The 12,321-nt window shown below is 45.0% G+C and overlaps 1 protein-coding gene and 1 long non-coding RNA gene across 5 annotated transcripts in view; one reads left to right on the top strand and one right to left on the bottom strand.

Moving 5' to 3' along the window:
- Positions 1-9,625, bottom strand: part of LOC308478187 — a 353,980-nt gene extending 344,355 nt beyond the window's left edge. Inside the window, exon 1 of the long non-coding RNA XR_013986894.1 lies at positions 9,598-9,625. This is a non-coding gene — a long non-coding RNA (uncharacterized lncRNA). The remainder of the gene's footprint in view (positions 1-9,597) is intronic.
- MASP1 (MBL associated serine protease 1) overlaps positions 1-12,321 on the top strand; it is a 109,785-nt gene that overhangs the window by 48,934 nt on the left and 48,530 nt on the right. For all 4 annotated transcript variants that reach the window (XM_081007476.1, XM_081007473.1, XM_081007474.1 and 1 more), the window contains exons 4-7: positions 182-313; positions 2,112-2,308; positions 2,523-2,670; positions 10,040-10,158. In XM_081007476.1, coding sequence (XP_080863602.1) covers positions 182-313; positions 2,112-2,308; positions 2,523-2,670; positions 10,040-10,158 — 596 coding nt within the window. The remainder of the gene's footprint in view (positions 1-181; positions 314-2,111; positions 2,309-2,522; positions 2,671-10,039; positions 10,159-12,321) is intronic.

Consider the following 12,321-nt stretch of genomic DNA (forward strand, 5'->3'; position numbering starts at 1 on the left):
CTGTTAGCAAATGAGGCATTCGTATCTTGGCCAACTGAAGTTACCTCCCACAAACTTTCAAAGTAAGCACAACCTGGGGTCCATATAGATCTTTTGCCTGGCGACGGTGCCGAGTTCGAAAACCGCAGAATCCTAAAGGGTTTGCTTTACGAGTCTGCCGCTCCCTCCTGTTCTATAACAGATATCGATGAGTGCCTGGAGAAGAGCGATGAAGAGCTGGCCTGTGACCACCACTGCCACAACTATATTGGCGGGTACTACTGCTCCTGCCGGTTTGGCTACATCCTCCACTCTGACAACAGGACTTGCAAAGGTATTGCCCGTATCACAATACTGGGAGTGAACTGGGCTGGTTGCTCTAAAACTCGAGAGCAGGAGTGGGGAATAGGTGCTTAAAAAAGGTAGAGGTACCCCTGACCGTTAGGTCCAGTCGTGGACAACTCTGGGGTTGCGGCGCTCATCTCGCTTTACTGGCCGAGGGAGCCGGCGTTTGTTCCGGGCCATGTGGCCAGCATAACTAAGCTGCTTCTGGCGAACCAGAGCAGCGCACGGAAACGCCATTTACCTTCCCGCCGGAGCGGTACCTATTTATCTACTTGCACTTTTATGTGCTTTTGAACTGCTAGGTTGGCAGGAGCTGGGACCGAGCAACGGGAGCTCACCCTGTCGCGGGGATTCGAACCGCCGACCTTCTGATCAGCAAGTCCTAGGCTCTGTGGTTTAGACCACAGCACCACCCGTGTCCCTTAATAGGTGCTTTAGTTCCAAGCTTAGCACTTAGTGCATGGATTCAAAATAATAGATTATATTAATTGGGGTGACTGTCAGGTTGGTGTCAGGCTTCCTCTGCGCACCCCCCTTTGGCAGTAGAGAAGCAGAACAAAGCAAAAGGAGTCTCTTACCAGTTAGAAATTTTAGTGATCACAGAGGGAGAACAAAGCATCCATTCCTAGGATGAAGATGCTCCCAATTAAGGATTTCACCCCACCCACCCCCCGTCACTTCCATGTCTTGCAACCTGAACTCGCAACCACTTTGCTTTCTGTTCTGTTACCTGACCTGCTCGCCATGACCTTGGGCTGAGCAGATGGATGCTTTCCAGCAAATGAGAGTCTGTTAACTCTCTCTCTCTCCCTCCCAGTTCTTCCCAACTTCTGCCTTCTGAACTATGTCCCTCTGCAAACCACTGTTCCAAATCTATACTGTCCCACTGCTCCTGGGAAGATTCAGGATCCTCATCAGGAGCAGGGGGAGTTCCCACCATTCCTCCTCAGTGCAGCCCTCCTCAACACGGTCCCTGACAGTTGGGGTGGTTTGCCCAAAATGGCCTTACAGGCCAAATGCAGAGGCTTGGCAGGTGCAATTAGAACCATGGGATTGCGGCGACCAATGCGGGTTCACCCACATCCCAATCCTCTGCCCCTCCCACCTCTGCCACTGAAGCTGCTGCCTCACTACAGATTTCTACCCCAACTCATGTTGTTTCTCCACCAGTTTTGCTACCAGGACCTTGTGTCACGAGGTTGAACCAGGATCTCTCCTGCATCCACTTAGCCCCTGAGCTATTACTGCTCGTCCCCTAGAAACATGGGAAGAAGTGGCCTTTTGTGGAGTCAGACCATTGGCCATGGCAATACTGACCCCGGCAGACACAACGTAGCAAAGGTGTTGTGTGTGCTGGGACGCAAGCCAAGGAATCGGAGGCAATTGGCAGGCCCCCAGCAGGCCCCAGCCCACCAGCCGGTGTGCCAGCCGATCTCTAGTCCTTGGATCAGCATGAAACTGCGACCCGAGTTTCAGAAGCCTTCAGAAGCTGGGCACACTCACTTAACAGAGTAAATAACGCTGCACAACAGAAGTGGCAGGGAGAGGCTGTGCTGAGCATATTTACAAGCAGTTTATTCAGCGTACATCAGGACAAAAGGAAAAACATGTCTTCTCCCCCTTCATGTCCAAAGCAAGCAGCATAAGCAAAAGCTATACACAAACGGAAGTTCCCAGCAAACTGTGCTGGAGTGTAAACAGACACGTGACATACAACAGTCTCATGCCTGTCCCTTAAGGTGGAACGGAATATTCTAACAGTGTGTTGACCCTTGTCTCCCTTGCAGTGGAGTGCAGCGACAACCTCTTCACTCAGAGGAATGGGGTGATCAACAGCCCAGACTTCCCCAATTCCTACCCCAAAAGCTCCGATTGCTTGTACCGCATTGAGCTGGAAGAGGGTTTCTTCATTACGTTGGAGTTCAACGATAACTTTGACATTGAAGACCACCCGGAGGTCACCTGCCCATATGACTACATCAAGGTGAGCACAGCAGCAAGCTGATCTGGCTTGAGTTCCACAGCGACTGGAAAATACCAGGAGGCCAGGGAGAAATCACACACACACACACACACACACACACACACCCTTGTGTTTTAAGTACAGTACGGTTGCATTCGACTTGCCTGATTTCAGCCAGGCACAAATGATGGTCTCGCCTTTTCTCTGCTCCTCCTTTGACTGTTTTTCCTGACAGATCAAAGCCGGGCGTCAGGAGTTTGGGCCTTTCTGTGGAGAGAAATCGCCAGGACGCATCGAAACGAAGAGCAACAGCATTCAAATATTGTTCCACAGTGACAACTCTGGAGAGAATGGAGGGTGGAAGCTGTCCTACACGGCAATAGGTAATCTTCCCCCAGGCGACGCTCCTTAGCCCCCACCTGTTCTATACATTTAGACCAGCAGCATCCCACTCCCAGAGAATCATGGATACTGTAGTCCGTTCAGGATGCTGAGAGGCTCTTAGTCCCCACACAGACCAGACTCTACCAGAGGACTCGTGTGCTCAGATCCTGAGATTATATATATATATATGCAAAAATTACAAACACTGAATCCAAAATAAAACAGTAAAAGGTAAAGGGACCCCTGACCATTAGGTACAAACAAGCAAAACAAAAAAACACAAAAGAAAAAAGAACACAAAAAACAAAAACACACATCCACAAATTAAAACGACACCATCCTTCTAATCTAGTCATTACATACATATAAACATATTGACTTCCTTCCTTTGTTCTAAGACCTCAAAATTTTTATTCCTTCTAAGTTGTTGTGTCTAATGTAGATTACCTCTATCTTTATACTTTTTACACCATTGGGTGCAGCCAAGAGCGTTTAAAGCAGTGGTTCTCAAACTTTTTTCTCTGAGCCACACTTGCAGAATAAAAATTTGCTCACGCCACACTGGATTTTTTTATTGATAAGAAATACATTGGAAAATAACATTGGAACCAGGCAGAGGGCCTTCTCGGTGGTGGCGCCCAGCCTGTGGAACGCCCTGCCACCAGATGTCAAGGAAATAAACAAGTATCTGACTTTTAGAAGACATCTGAAGGCAGCCCGGTTTAGGGAAGTTTTAAATGTTTGAAGTTTTATTCTGTTTTTAATGTTCCGTTGAAAGCCACCCAGAGTGGCTGGGGAAACCCAGCCAGATGGGCGGGGTAGAAATAATAAATTATTATTATTATAAAATAAAAAGGGAAAGCTCCTAGCAGTGCTTGATTTATACCATAGAACACAACTGCCTTATGATATAATCATGGGACATCCCGAAAGTATAAAGCAATGCAGCTACTTCAATGATTCCCTAAATATAATTATAAACTATACCTTAAGTATGTATGCAAACCCAGTGAGAAGTGTGAGCTTGCTTTTGCAGGGGTATCTCATTTATAACAGATCTAATTTGAGGCAAACAAACTCTCATCTCCTCATCAACACAAAGAAGCCTTTGTCTTTTCCGATCTTTCATATTTCTTTGTTTATCCTTCAATCTTCCAGCCACACTTGCCATTCTCTTTTTTTTTCTTTTAAAAATTTCTTCATTTTATAACACAAATAAACAACACAAACAGAAAAACAAACAATACAAACAGATTCTTGTCTTATCCTTATTTTATTCTAAACATTGTTAGGTGGGCTTCCCCAAGTCCCCACTAACTGATTTTCATTTTACCTCATCTTTAGCAGTTTACATATATCATAATTTCTAACCATTTATTTTTACCACACTTACTTTAACCATAAAAATCTTCACATTTTATCACTTACAAATAATACTATTTTAAAATACACTATCTTCTACTTCTAACCCTACAGCCTAAATCCACTTCCAAAGCTATTCTAAGATTTAAATATTAACATTTTTTTTCAAATATTCCTTAAACTTATTCCAATCTTCTTCCACCGTCTCTTCTCTCTGGTCTTGGAGTCTCCCAGTCAGTTTGGCGAGTTCCATATACAGTGGTACCTCGGGATGCGAACGGGATCTGTTCCGGAGCCCCGTTCGCATCCCGAACAGAACGTAAGACACAACGGCGTGTCTGCACATGCGCGGGTCGCGTTTCACCGCTTCCGCGCATGCGCGTGACATCATTTTGCACGTCTGCGCTTGCGCAAGCGGCAAAACCCGGAAGTAACGCGTTCCGTCACTTCTGGGTCACTGCGGAGCGCAACCCAAACATGCTCAACCTGAAGCACATTCAACTCGAGGTATGACTGTAGTCCATCTTCACCTGCCCTTCTTCGATAGCTGGTAAATCTTGTTTCTTCCAATTCTTCGCTAGCAATATTCTTGCAGCTGTTGTGGCATACAGAAAAAAAAGTAACATCCTTTTCACACTTTCCATTCTCTCCTGCCACTGCACACCCTTTGAGAACCATGGGTTTAAAGCAGTATGATACTACTTTCAATGTATGGTCCAGGTGGGACCTTAAGCTTGCATGCAAGTAATAATAATAATAATAATAATAATAATAATAATAATAATAATTTATTTATTTATACCCCACCCATTGGGCTGGGTTTCCCCAGCCACTCTTTCAATACATCTTCTGGCACTTTATCTCCAAATAAATACTGCATGGGGGGCCAAACTTTCCAAATGAAAATGCATTTATTTATTTTATTTTATTTTATTGAAGCTCATTAAACTGCATGCCCACTAAAATCAAGATGTTGGTTGCTCATCAGCCTCGTCCTTCTGTTGTGTTTGCCCACTCAAATCTGCATCAAATTATGGTCTGGCTGAGCATCAGTTGCCTGAATCAAACACAGAGGGATAATTCCCGACCACTCACCACCAGCGCAGATTGTAAAATGTCAGGACCACCAAGGAAAGTGTAAATTTTACACAACATGCAATTATTTGCAGAAAGAACCCAATAATATAATAGCTACTGGGCACAGCTATACAAAAAAAAATTTAAAAAATGCAGCTTGACAGCTTAACTCAAACATCCAATTCAATTGCCTAACAATTTGGAAAAATGGCTTCTAAATGGAATAATAAAATGGATAATGTGTGTTGAAAGAAGGAGATAGATGGATAAATTCCCTGTTATGAATAAACAACACTGCTATTTTTAAATATAAACATACACCGCATGTTATAATTGTGTCTCAAATTCATTAAATTAATTGCTTTCTGTGAATAATTGCATGTTGTGTGGAATGTGCAGGGGATCCTGATCTCTTATAACCTGTGTCTGAGACATCAAGTTCTTGGTGAGATGCCAAGCCAAGCATTTCACTCCAAGAGAAGCACAATTTTGCCACCTGAGGCCCCATATTTATTCTCAAATGGCACCACAACAAGGTCTCCAACATTCCACCTTTCTGCAACGTTGTTGTTGTTGTTTAGTTGTTTAGTCGTGTCCGACTCTTTGTGACCCCCTGGACCAGAGCACGACGGGCACTCCTGTCTTCCACTGCCTCCCGCAGTTTGGTCAAACTCATGCTGGTAGCTTCAAGAACACTGCCCCACCATCTCATCCTCTGTCATCCCCTTCTCCTTGTGCCCTCCATCTTTCCCAACTTCAGGGTCTTTTCCAGGGAGTCTTCTCTTCTCATGAGGTGGCCAAAGCACTGGAGTCTCAGCTTCAGGATCTGTCCTTCCAGTGAGCACTCAGGGCTGATTTCCTTCAGAATGGAGAGGTTTGATCTTCTTGCAGCCCATGGGACTCTCAAGAGTCTCCTCCAGCACCATAATTCAAAAGCATCCATTCTTCGGCAATCAGCCTTCTTTATGGTCCAGCTCTCACTTCCATACATCACTACTGAGAAAACCATGGCTTTAACTATATGGACCTATGATGTCTCTGCTTTTTAAGATGCTGTCTAGGTTTGTCATTGCTTTTCTCCCAAGAAACGTCTTTTAATTTCGTGACTGCTGTCACCAACTGCAGTGATCATGGAGCCCAAGAAAGTAAAATCTCTCACTGCCTCCATTTCTTCCCCTTCTATTTGCCAGGAGGTGATGGGACCAGTGGCCATGATCTTCGTGTTTTTGATGTTGAGCTTCAAACCATATTTAGGGCTCTCCTCTTTCACCCTCATTAAGAGGTTCTTTAATTCCTCCTCACTTTCTGCCATCAAGGTTGTGTCATCTGCATATCTGAGGTTGTTGATATTTCTTCCGGCGATCTTAACTCCAGCTTGGGATTCATCCAGCCCAGCCTTTCGCATGATGAATTCTGCATATAAGTTAAATAAGCAGGGAGACAATATACAGCCTTGTCGTACTCCTTTCCCAATTTTGAACCAATCAGTTGTTCCATATCCAGTTCTAACTGTAGCTTCTTGTCCCACATAGAGATTTCTCAAGAGACAGATGAGGTGATCAGGCACTCCCATTTCTTTAAGAACTACCTTTACTCAAAAGGAAGCCCCTCTGTGTTCAGCCGGGCTTGCTCCCAGCGGCTTAGAAGCACCACACTTCTGTTCTGGTTCCTGCCCATTGATCCTTTGGCAGATGGTCGCTGCTGCACCTCTCAGCTTTTCCATGCTGAGAAATCAAGAAGCAATTATTCCATTTCCTCCTTGAGCTGAGTCACAGAGAGTGGTTTGGATGCACCAGTGAAAAGGGCACAGAACTCTACATTTTCGGTCCAAGAGGACAGGAGTTGTTCTTTTCCTCTCCAGAAACATTTGCGCACTTTCACAGAATCACAGAATTGCAGGGTTCCTTGTCCAACCCCTTCCAGTGCAGGAACCGCAGTTGCTCCCTCTACAGTGCTTAACATTGCAGCTGAATCTTCCGGAGCAGCTTAACATTGGAGCTGCTTTTGGGCCCGGTCTTATTCAACATCTTTATCAACGACTTGGATGATGGACTCAAGGGCATCCTGATCAAATTTGCAGATGACACCAAACTGGGAGGGGTGGCTAACACCCGAGAGGACAGGATCACACTTCAAAACGACCTTGACAGATTAGAGAACTGGGCCAAAACAAACAAGATGAATTTTAACAGGGAGAAATGTAAAGTATTGCACTTGGGCAAAAAAAATGAGAGGCACAAATACAAGATGGGTGACACCTGGCTTGAGAGCAGTACATGTGAAAAGGATCTAGGAGTCTTGGTTGACCACAAACTTGACATGAGCCAACAGTATGATGCGGCAGCTAAAAAAGCCAATGCATTCTGGGCTGCATCAATAGGAGTATAGCATCTAGATCAAGGGAAGTAATAGTGCCACTGTATTCTGCTCTGGTCAGACCTCACCTGGAGTACTGTGTCCAGTTCTGGGCACCACAGTTCAAGAAGGACACTGACAAACTGGAACGTGTCCAGAGGAGGGCAACCAAAATGGTCAAAGGCCTGGAAACGATGCCTTATGAGGAACGGCTAAGGGAGCTGGGCATGTTTAGCCTGGAGAAGAGGAGGTTAAGGGGTGATATGATAGCCATGTTCAAATATATAAAAGGATGTCACATAGAGGAGGGAGAAAGGTTGTTTTCTGCTGCTCCAGAGAAGCGGACACGGAGCAATGGATCCAAACTACAAGAAAGAAGATTCCACCTAAACATTAGGAAGAACTTCCTGACAGTAAGAGCTGTTTGACAGTGGAATTTGCTGCCAAGGAGTGTGGTGGAGTCTCCTTCTTTGGAGGTCTTTAAGCAGAGGCTTGACAACCATATGTCAGGAGTGCTCTGATGGTGTTTCCTGCTTGGCAGGGGGTTGGACTCGATGGCCCTTGTGGTCTCTTCCAACTCTATGATTCTATGATTCTATGATTCTATGTCTATTTTGTAGGCATTATTTGGGATGGGGAACGGCATTGCAGAATTCAGAAAGGCCTGGATTTCATAGGATTTGCTGTGTTTCGGAAAGTGTGAATTAGGCAGGTTCAGCTCGTTCTGTCCCACCCCTATCATCAGATACCAGAAAAAGTTTTAAACTCAAGAGCTGGCAGCCCTACAGGAGGGGCTGTTTCTTGCTCCACCAGGAATCACATTTCTGTTGGCTCCTTCCAGCACCTTCTCCTTTATCCTTTCTTGCCTTGAAATCGGCATGTGTATTTCTCACGTCCCTATCTAGCCAATCATTGCCCATTTAGGTCAGGACACAATGAACCTTCGTCTAATCCAGGAAAGCAATTTGTGCAAACATGCATCTTCTAGAGCAGCTTAACATTGCAGCTGAATCTTCTAGAGCCGCTTAACATTGCAGCTGAATCTTCCAGAGCAGCTTAACATTGCAGCTGCGTCTTCTAGAGCAGCTTAACATTGCAGCTGCTTCTTCTAGAGCAGCTTAACATTGCAGCTGAATCTTTCTAGAGCAGACTGCTGCAACATGATGCTCTTTAAGCCTATCCGCGCTCTCTTTTTAAAATAAATTTATTTATTTGGTTTTTCAAATTTAAGTTTTACAATCACATATCCAACACACGTCATAACAACAAAATTCCACGGAATCTCCTGGACTTCCTTCCTCCCCTTTGTGGGTCCTAATGTTAGTCATTTCCTCCTGCATCTTTTATAACAATCCAAATCTTTTACATCTCCATTTTATCCAAAATCCACCATTAAACTACAAGTGCTATTCCAGTACTACTAATGATTTTAACTGCTTACAATGGTTTTTAAGATAAATTATTTAAAGAAATTCCCCACTCCTTATTCAGAATTTGGTCTTCCTGACTTCTGTCATTTTAGCCATTTCGGCAAAATCCATCAACTTAATCTGCCATTCTTCTCTGGTCGGGACTTTATCTTCTTTCCATTTCTGAGCTGTCTAATTCTCTTTTTAAGCCGTCTGAGTTGGTGGCCTCCTGTGGGAGAATGATGCCCTCCAGATTTATTTCATTATTTATTTCTAAATGGCTTAATAGCTCTTAAATTGCATTTTAACCTGTATTTTAATTTATTTTCCCTTTTATGTTTTTTACTGTGATTTTATTGGTGTTAGCCGACCTGAGCCCGGCTCTGTCCAGGGAGGGTGGGGTATAAATAAAAATTATTATTATTATTATTTAAATTTTATTAAGGTTTATAGAGAAAAATACAAAACTTATTATCTCCCCCCCCCTTTTTTTTAACCAAACCAAGACTTTTATCTAGATACAGTGGTACCTCGGGTTAAGTACTTAATTCGTTCTGGAGGTCCATTCTTAACCTGAAACTGTTCTTAACCTGAAGCACCACTTTAGCTAATGGGGCCTCCTGCTGCTGCTGCTGCTGCGCCACCAGAGCACGATTTCTGTTCTCATCCTGAAGCAAAGTTCCTAACCTGAGGTGCTATTCCTAGGTTAGCAGAGTCTGTAACCTGAAGCGTATGTAACCCGAGGTACCACTGTAATTTTCCAAAGTTAAAATACCAACAGGCTAAAAGCAGATTAAGACTCAGAGGACCTTTCTAAACATCTGGGTAGGCTTGTCTAAACAAAAAATAAATATATTTTTGATGAGGCACCGAAAAGAGTACAATGAAAGCACCTGCTTGATATCAATCAGCAAGGAGTTCCAAAATGTAGGCATTGCTTCACTAAACGACTTGAGTTCTTACCAATGCAAAACAGGCAATACTTGACACCTGCAGTAGGGACAGTTCCTCCAATTGAAGTGGTTCGTGTGGGCACATATGGGCAGCTAAATGGTCTTAAGTTGCATAGTTTATTTCATTTCCAAAATGTTACGGATGCTGTTACGTCGATCATCACCTGGGGGCTCCTCCCTTTTCTTTCTCTCTGCCTGCCTGCGCCCCACAGGGGACCCCTGCCCACTTGTGGAGCCTCCTCCCCACGGCAAGATCGAGCCCTCCCAGGCCACCTACACCTTCAAGGACCAGGTGGTCGTCAGCTGCAACACCGGATACAACATCCTAAAGGTACTTGGGGGGGGGGGCTGTGGCGGCACTTAGAGCATGTTCCCTTGTACATCCTAGAATTACAGAAGGCATTCCGGCTTATGACTGGATCCTGGAATGTCCTGTTTCCCCCTTCCAGCGCTGCTGAGGTTAGGGAGGAGGATGAGCTTTCAGCAGTACCATTATATATTTATGTATTCATTCATTCATTCCCCGCCCATGTGGCTGGGTTTCCCCAGCCACTGTGGGCAGCTCCCAATAGAATATTAAAAACACGATAAAACTTCAAGCATTAAAAACTTCCCTAAACAGGGCTGCCTTCAGATGTCTTCTAAAAGTCAGGTAGTTGTTTATTTCCTTGACATCTGGCGGCAGGGCGTTCCACAGGGTGGGCGCCACCACCGAGAAGGCCCTCTGTTCCCTGTATTTTTACTTCTCGCAATGAGGGAACTGCCAGAAGACCCTTGGCGCTGGACCTCAGTGTCCAGGCAGAACGATGGGGGTGGAGACGTTCCTTCAGGTATACTGGACCAAGGCTGTTTAGGGCTTTAAAGGTCAGCACCAACACTTTGAATTGTGCTCGGAAACGTACTGGGAGCCAATGAAGGTCTTTCAGGATTGGAGTTGCCATGCTGTCTCACGGCACCAAAAAACACAACTGCTGACTCTTGCAAGAGAACAGCACCCAAAGACATGCGTCCCAGTTTACTCCAGTGGAATGCTGGAGAGTATGCTACTGGGAGCCCAGCTGAGGGCTCCGTCACATTTGCCTCGTTTGTCCCAAAATTAACCAGTTGGAAAGGGGCGTTGCCCAGTGATAGAGCATCTGCTTTTCATGGAGAATGTCTCAGGTTTGATTCCTGGTATCATCAGTAGGGCTGGAAAGACCCACGCTGAAACCCTGAAGGACTGCTGCCAACCAGTGCAGACAGTATCAGTTAGGTGGACCAATGGTCTCACTCAACATATGAAAACTTCCATTGTTCCACTTTCAATGCTATAAAAAGGTAAAGGGACCCCTGACCATTAGGTCCAGTTGTGACTGACTCTGGGGTTGCGGCGCTCATCTTGCTTTACTGGCCGAGGGAGCCGGCATACAGCTTCTGGGTCATGTGGCCAGCATGACTAAGCCGCTTCTGGCGAACCAGAGCAGCACACGGAAACACCGCTTACCTTCCCGCTGGAGCGGTGCCTATTTATCTACTTGACTTTGACGTGCTTTCGAACTGCTAGGTTGGCAGGAGCAGAGACCGAGCGACGGGAGCTCACCCCGTCGCAGGGATTCGAACCGCCGACCTTCTGATCGGCAAGTCCTAGGCTCTGTGGTTTAACCCACAGCGCCACCTGCGTCCCTACTTCAATGCTATACCTTCTTGCTTAAAACATCTTGTTTTGCATTTTTGGTCATTAGCCTCTTTGGACTATGAACTGGAGGAAAGGCAGGGTTTTTTAAACACAAAAACCTAGAGGGGTTGTCTAGAGGACCTGTTTATTGACCAACCACCCTGATTAGTTTGCACAACGCCGCATGGAGGTCAGATTACATTCAGCCTTTATTAAGCATTTGTTTACAGGGCAGTTATACAACAATTGGAAGCTGCTTTTTAATTACAGCTTCTAATTTTTTCTCATATATTTTAATTATTGCTTTTGACTAGTTCGTTTTTATTACTATCTATTTCGAATCGCAGCTGGGAAATAACTGACAAGGAGCATTCGTCCTGATTTCATCCTGATTTTTTAACAGGGTGTTTAGATTTCACAAAATCATAGAATTCTGTGGGACCCCCAAGGGACATCTAGTCCAACCCTGTGCAATGCAAGAATCTCAGCTCAAGCATCCATGACAGATGGCCATCCAATCTCTGCTTAAAAACCTCCAAGGAAGGAGAGTCCACAACCTCCCAAGAGAGTCTGTTCCACTGTCAAACAGCTCTTATTGTCAGAAAGTTCTTCCTGATATTTAGTTGAAATCTCCTATCTTGTGACCTGAAGCCATGGGTTCGAGTCCTATCTTCCGGAGCAGGAGAAAACGAGCTTGTTCCGTCTTCCATGGGACAGCCCTTTGGAGATTTGAAGATGGCTTTCCTATCTCCTTTCAGTCCCCTCTTTTCCAGGCTAAACATCCCCAGATCCTTCAGGCTTAGTTTCTTGAGGGTGCTCCCTCCAGAGCATAGCTGTCAA

Source organism: Podarcis pityusensis (genome assembly GCF_964106645.2).
Source record: "Podarcis pityusensis genome assembly, chromosome: 5".
Lineage (NCBI taxonomy): Eukaryota > Metazoa > Chordata > Lepidosauria > Squamata > Lacertidae > Podarcis > Podarcis pityusensis.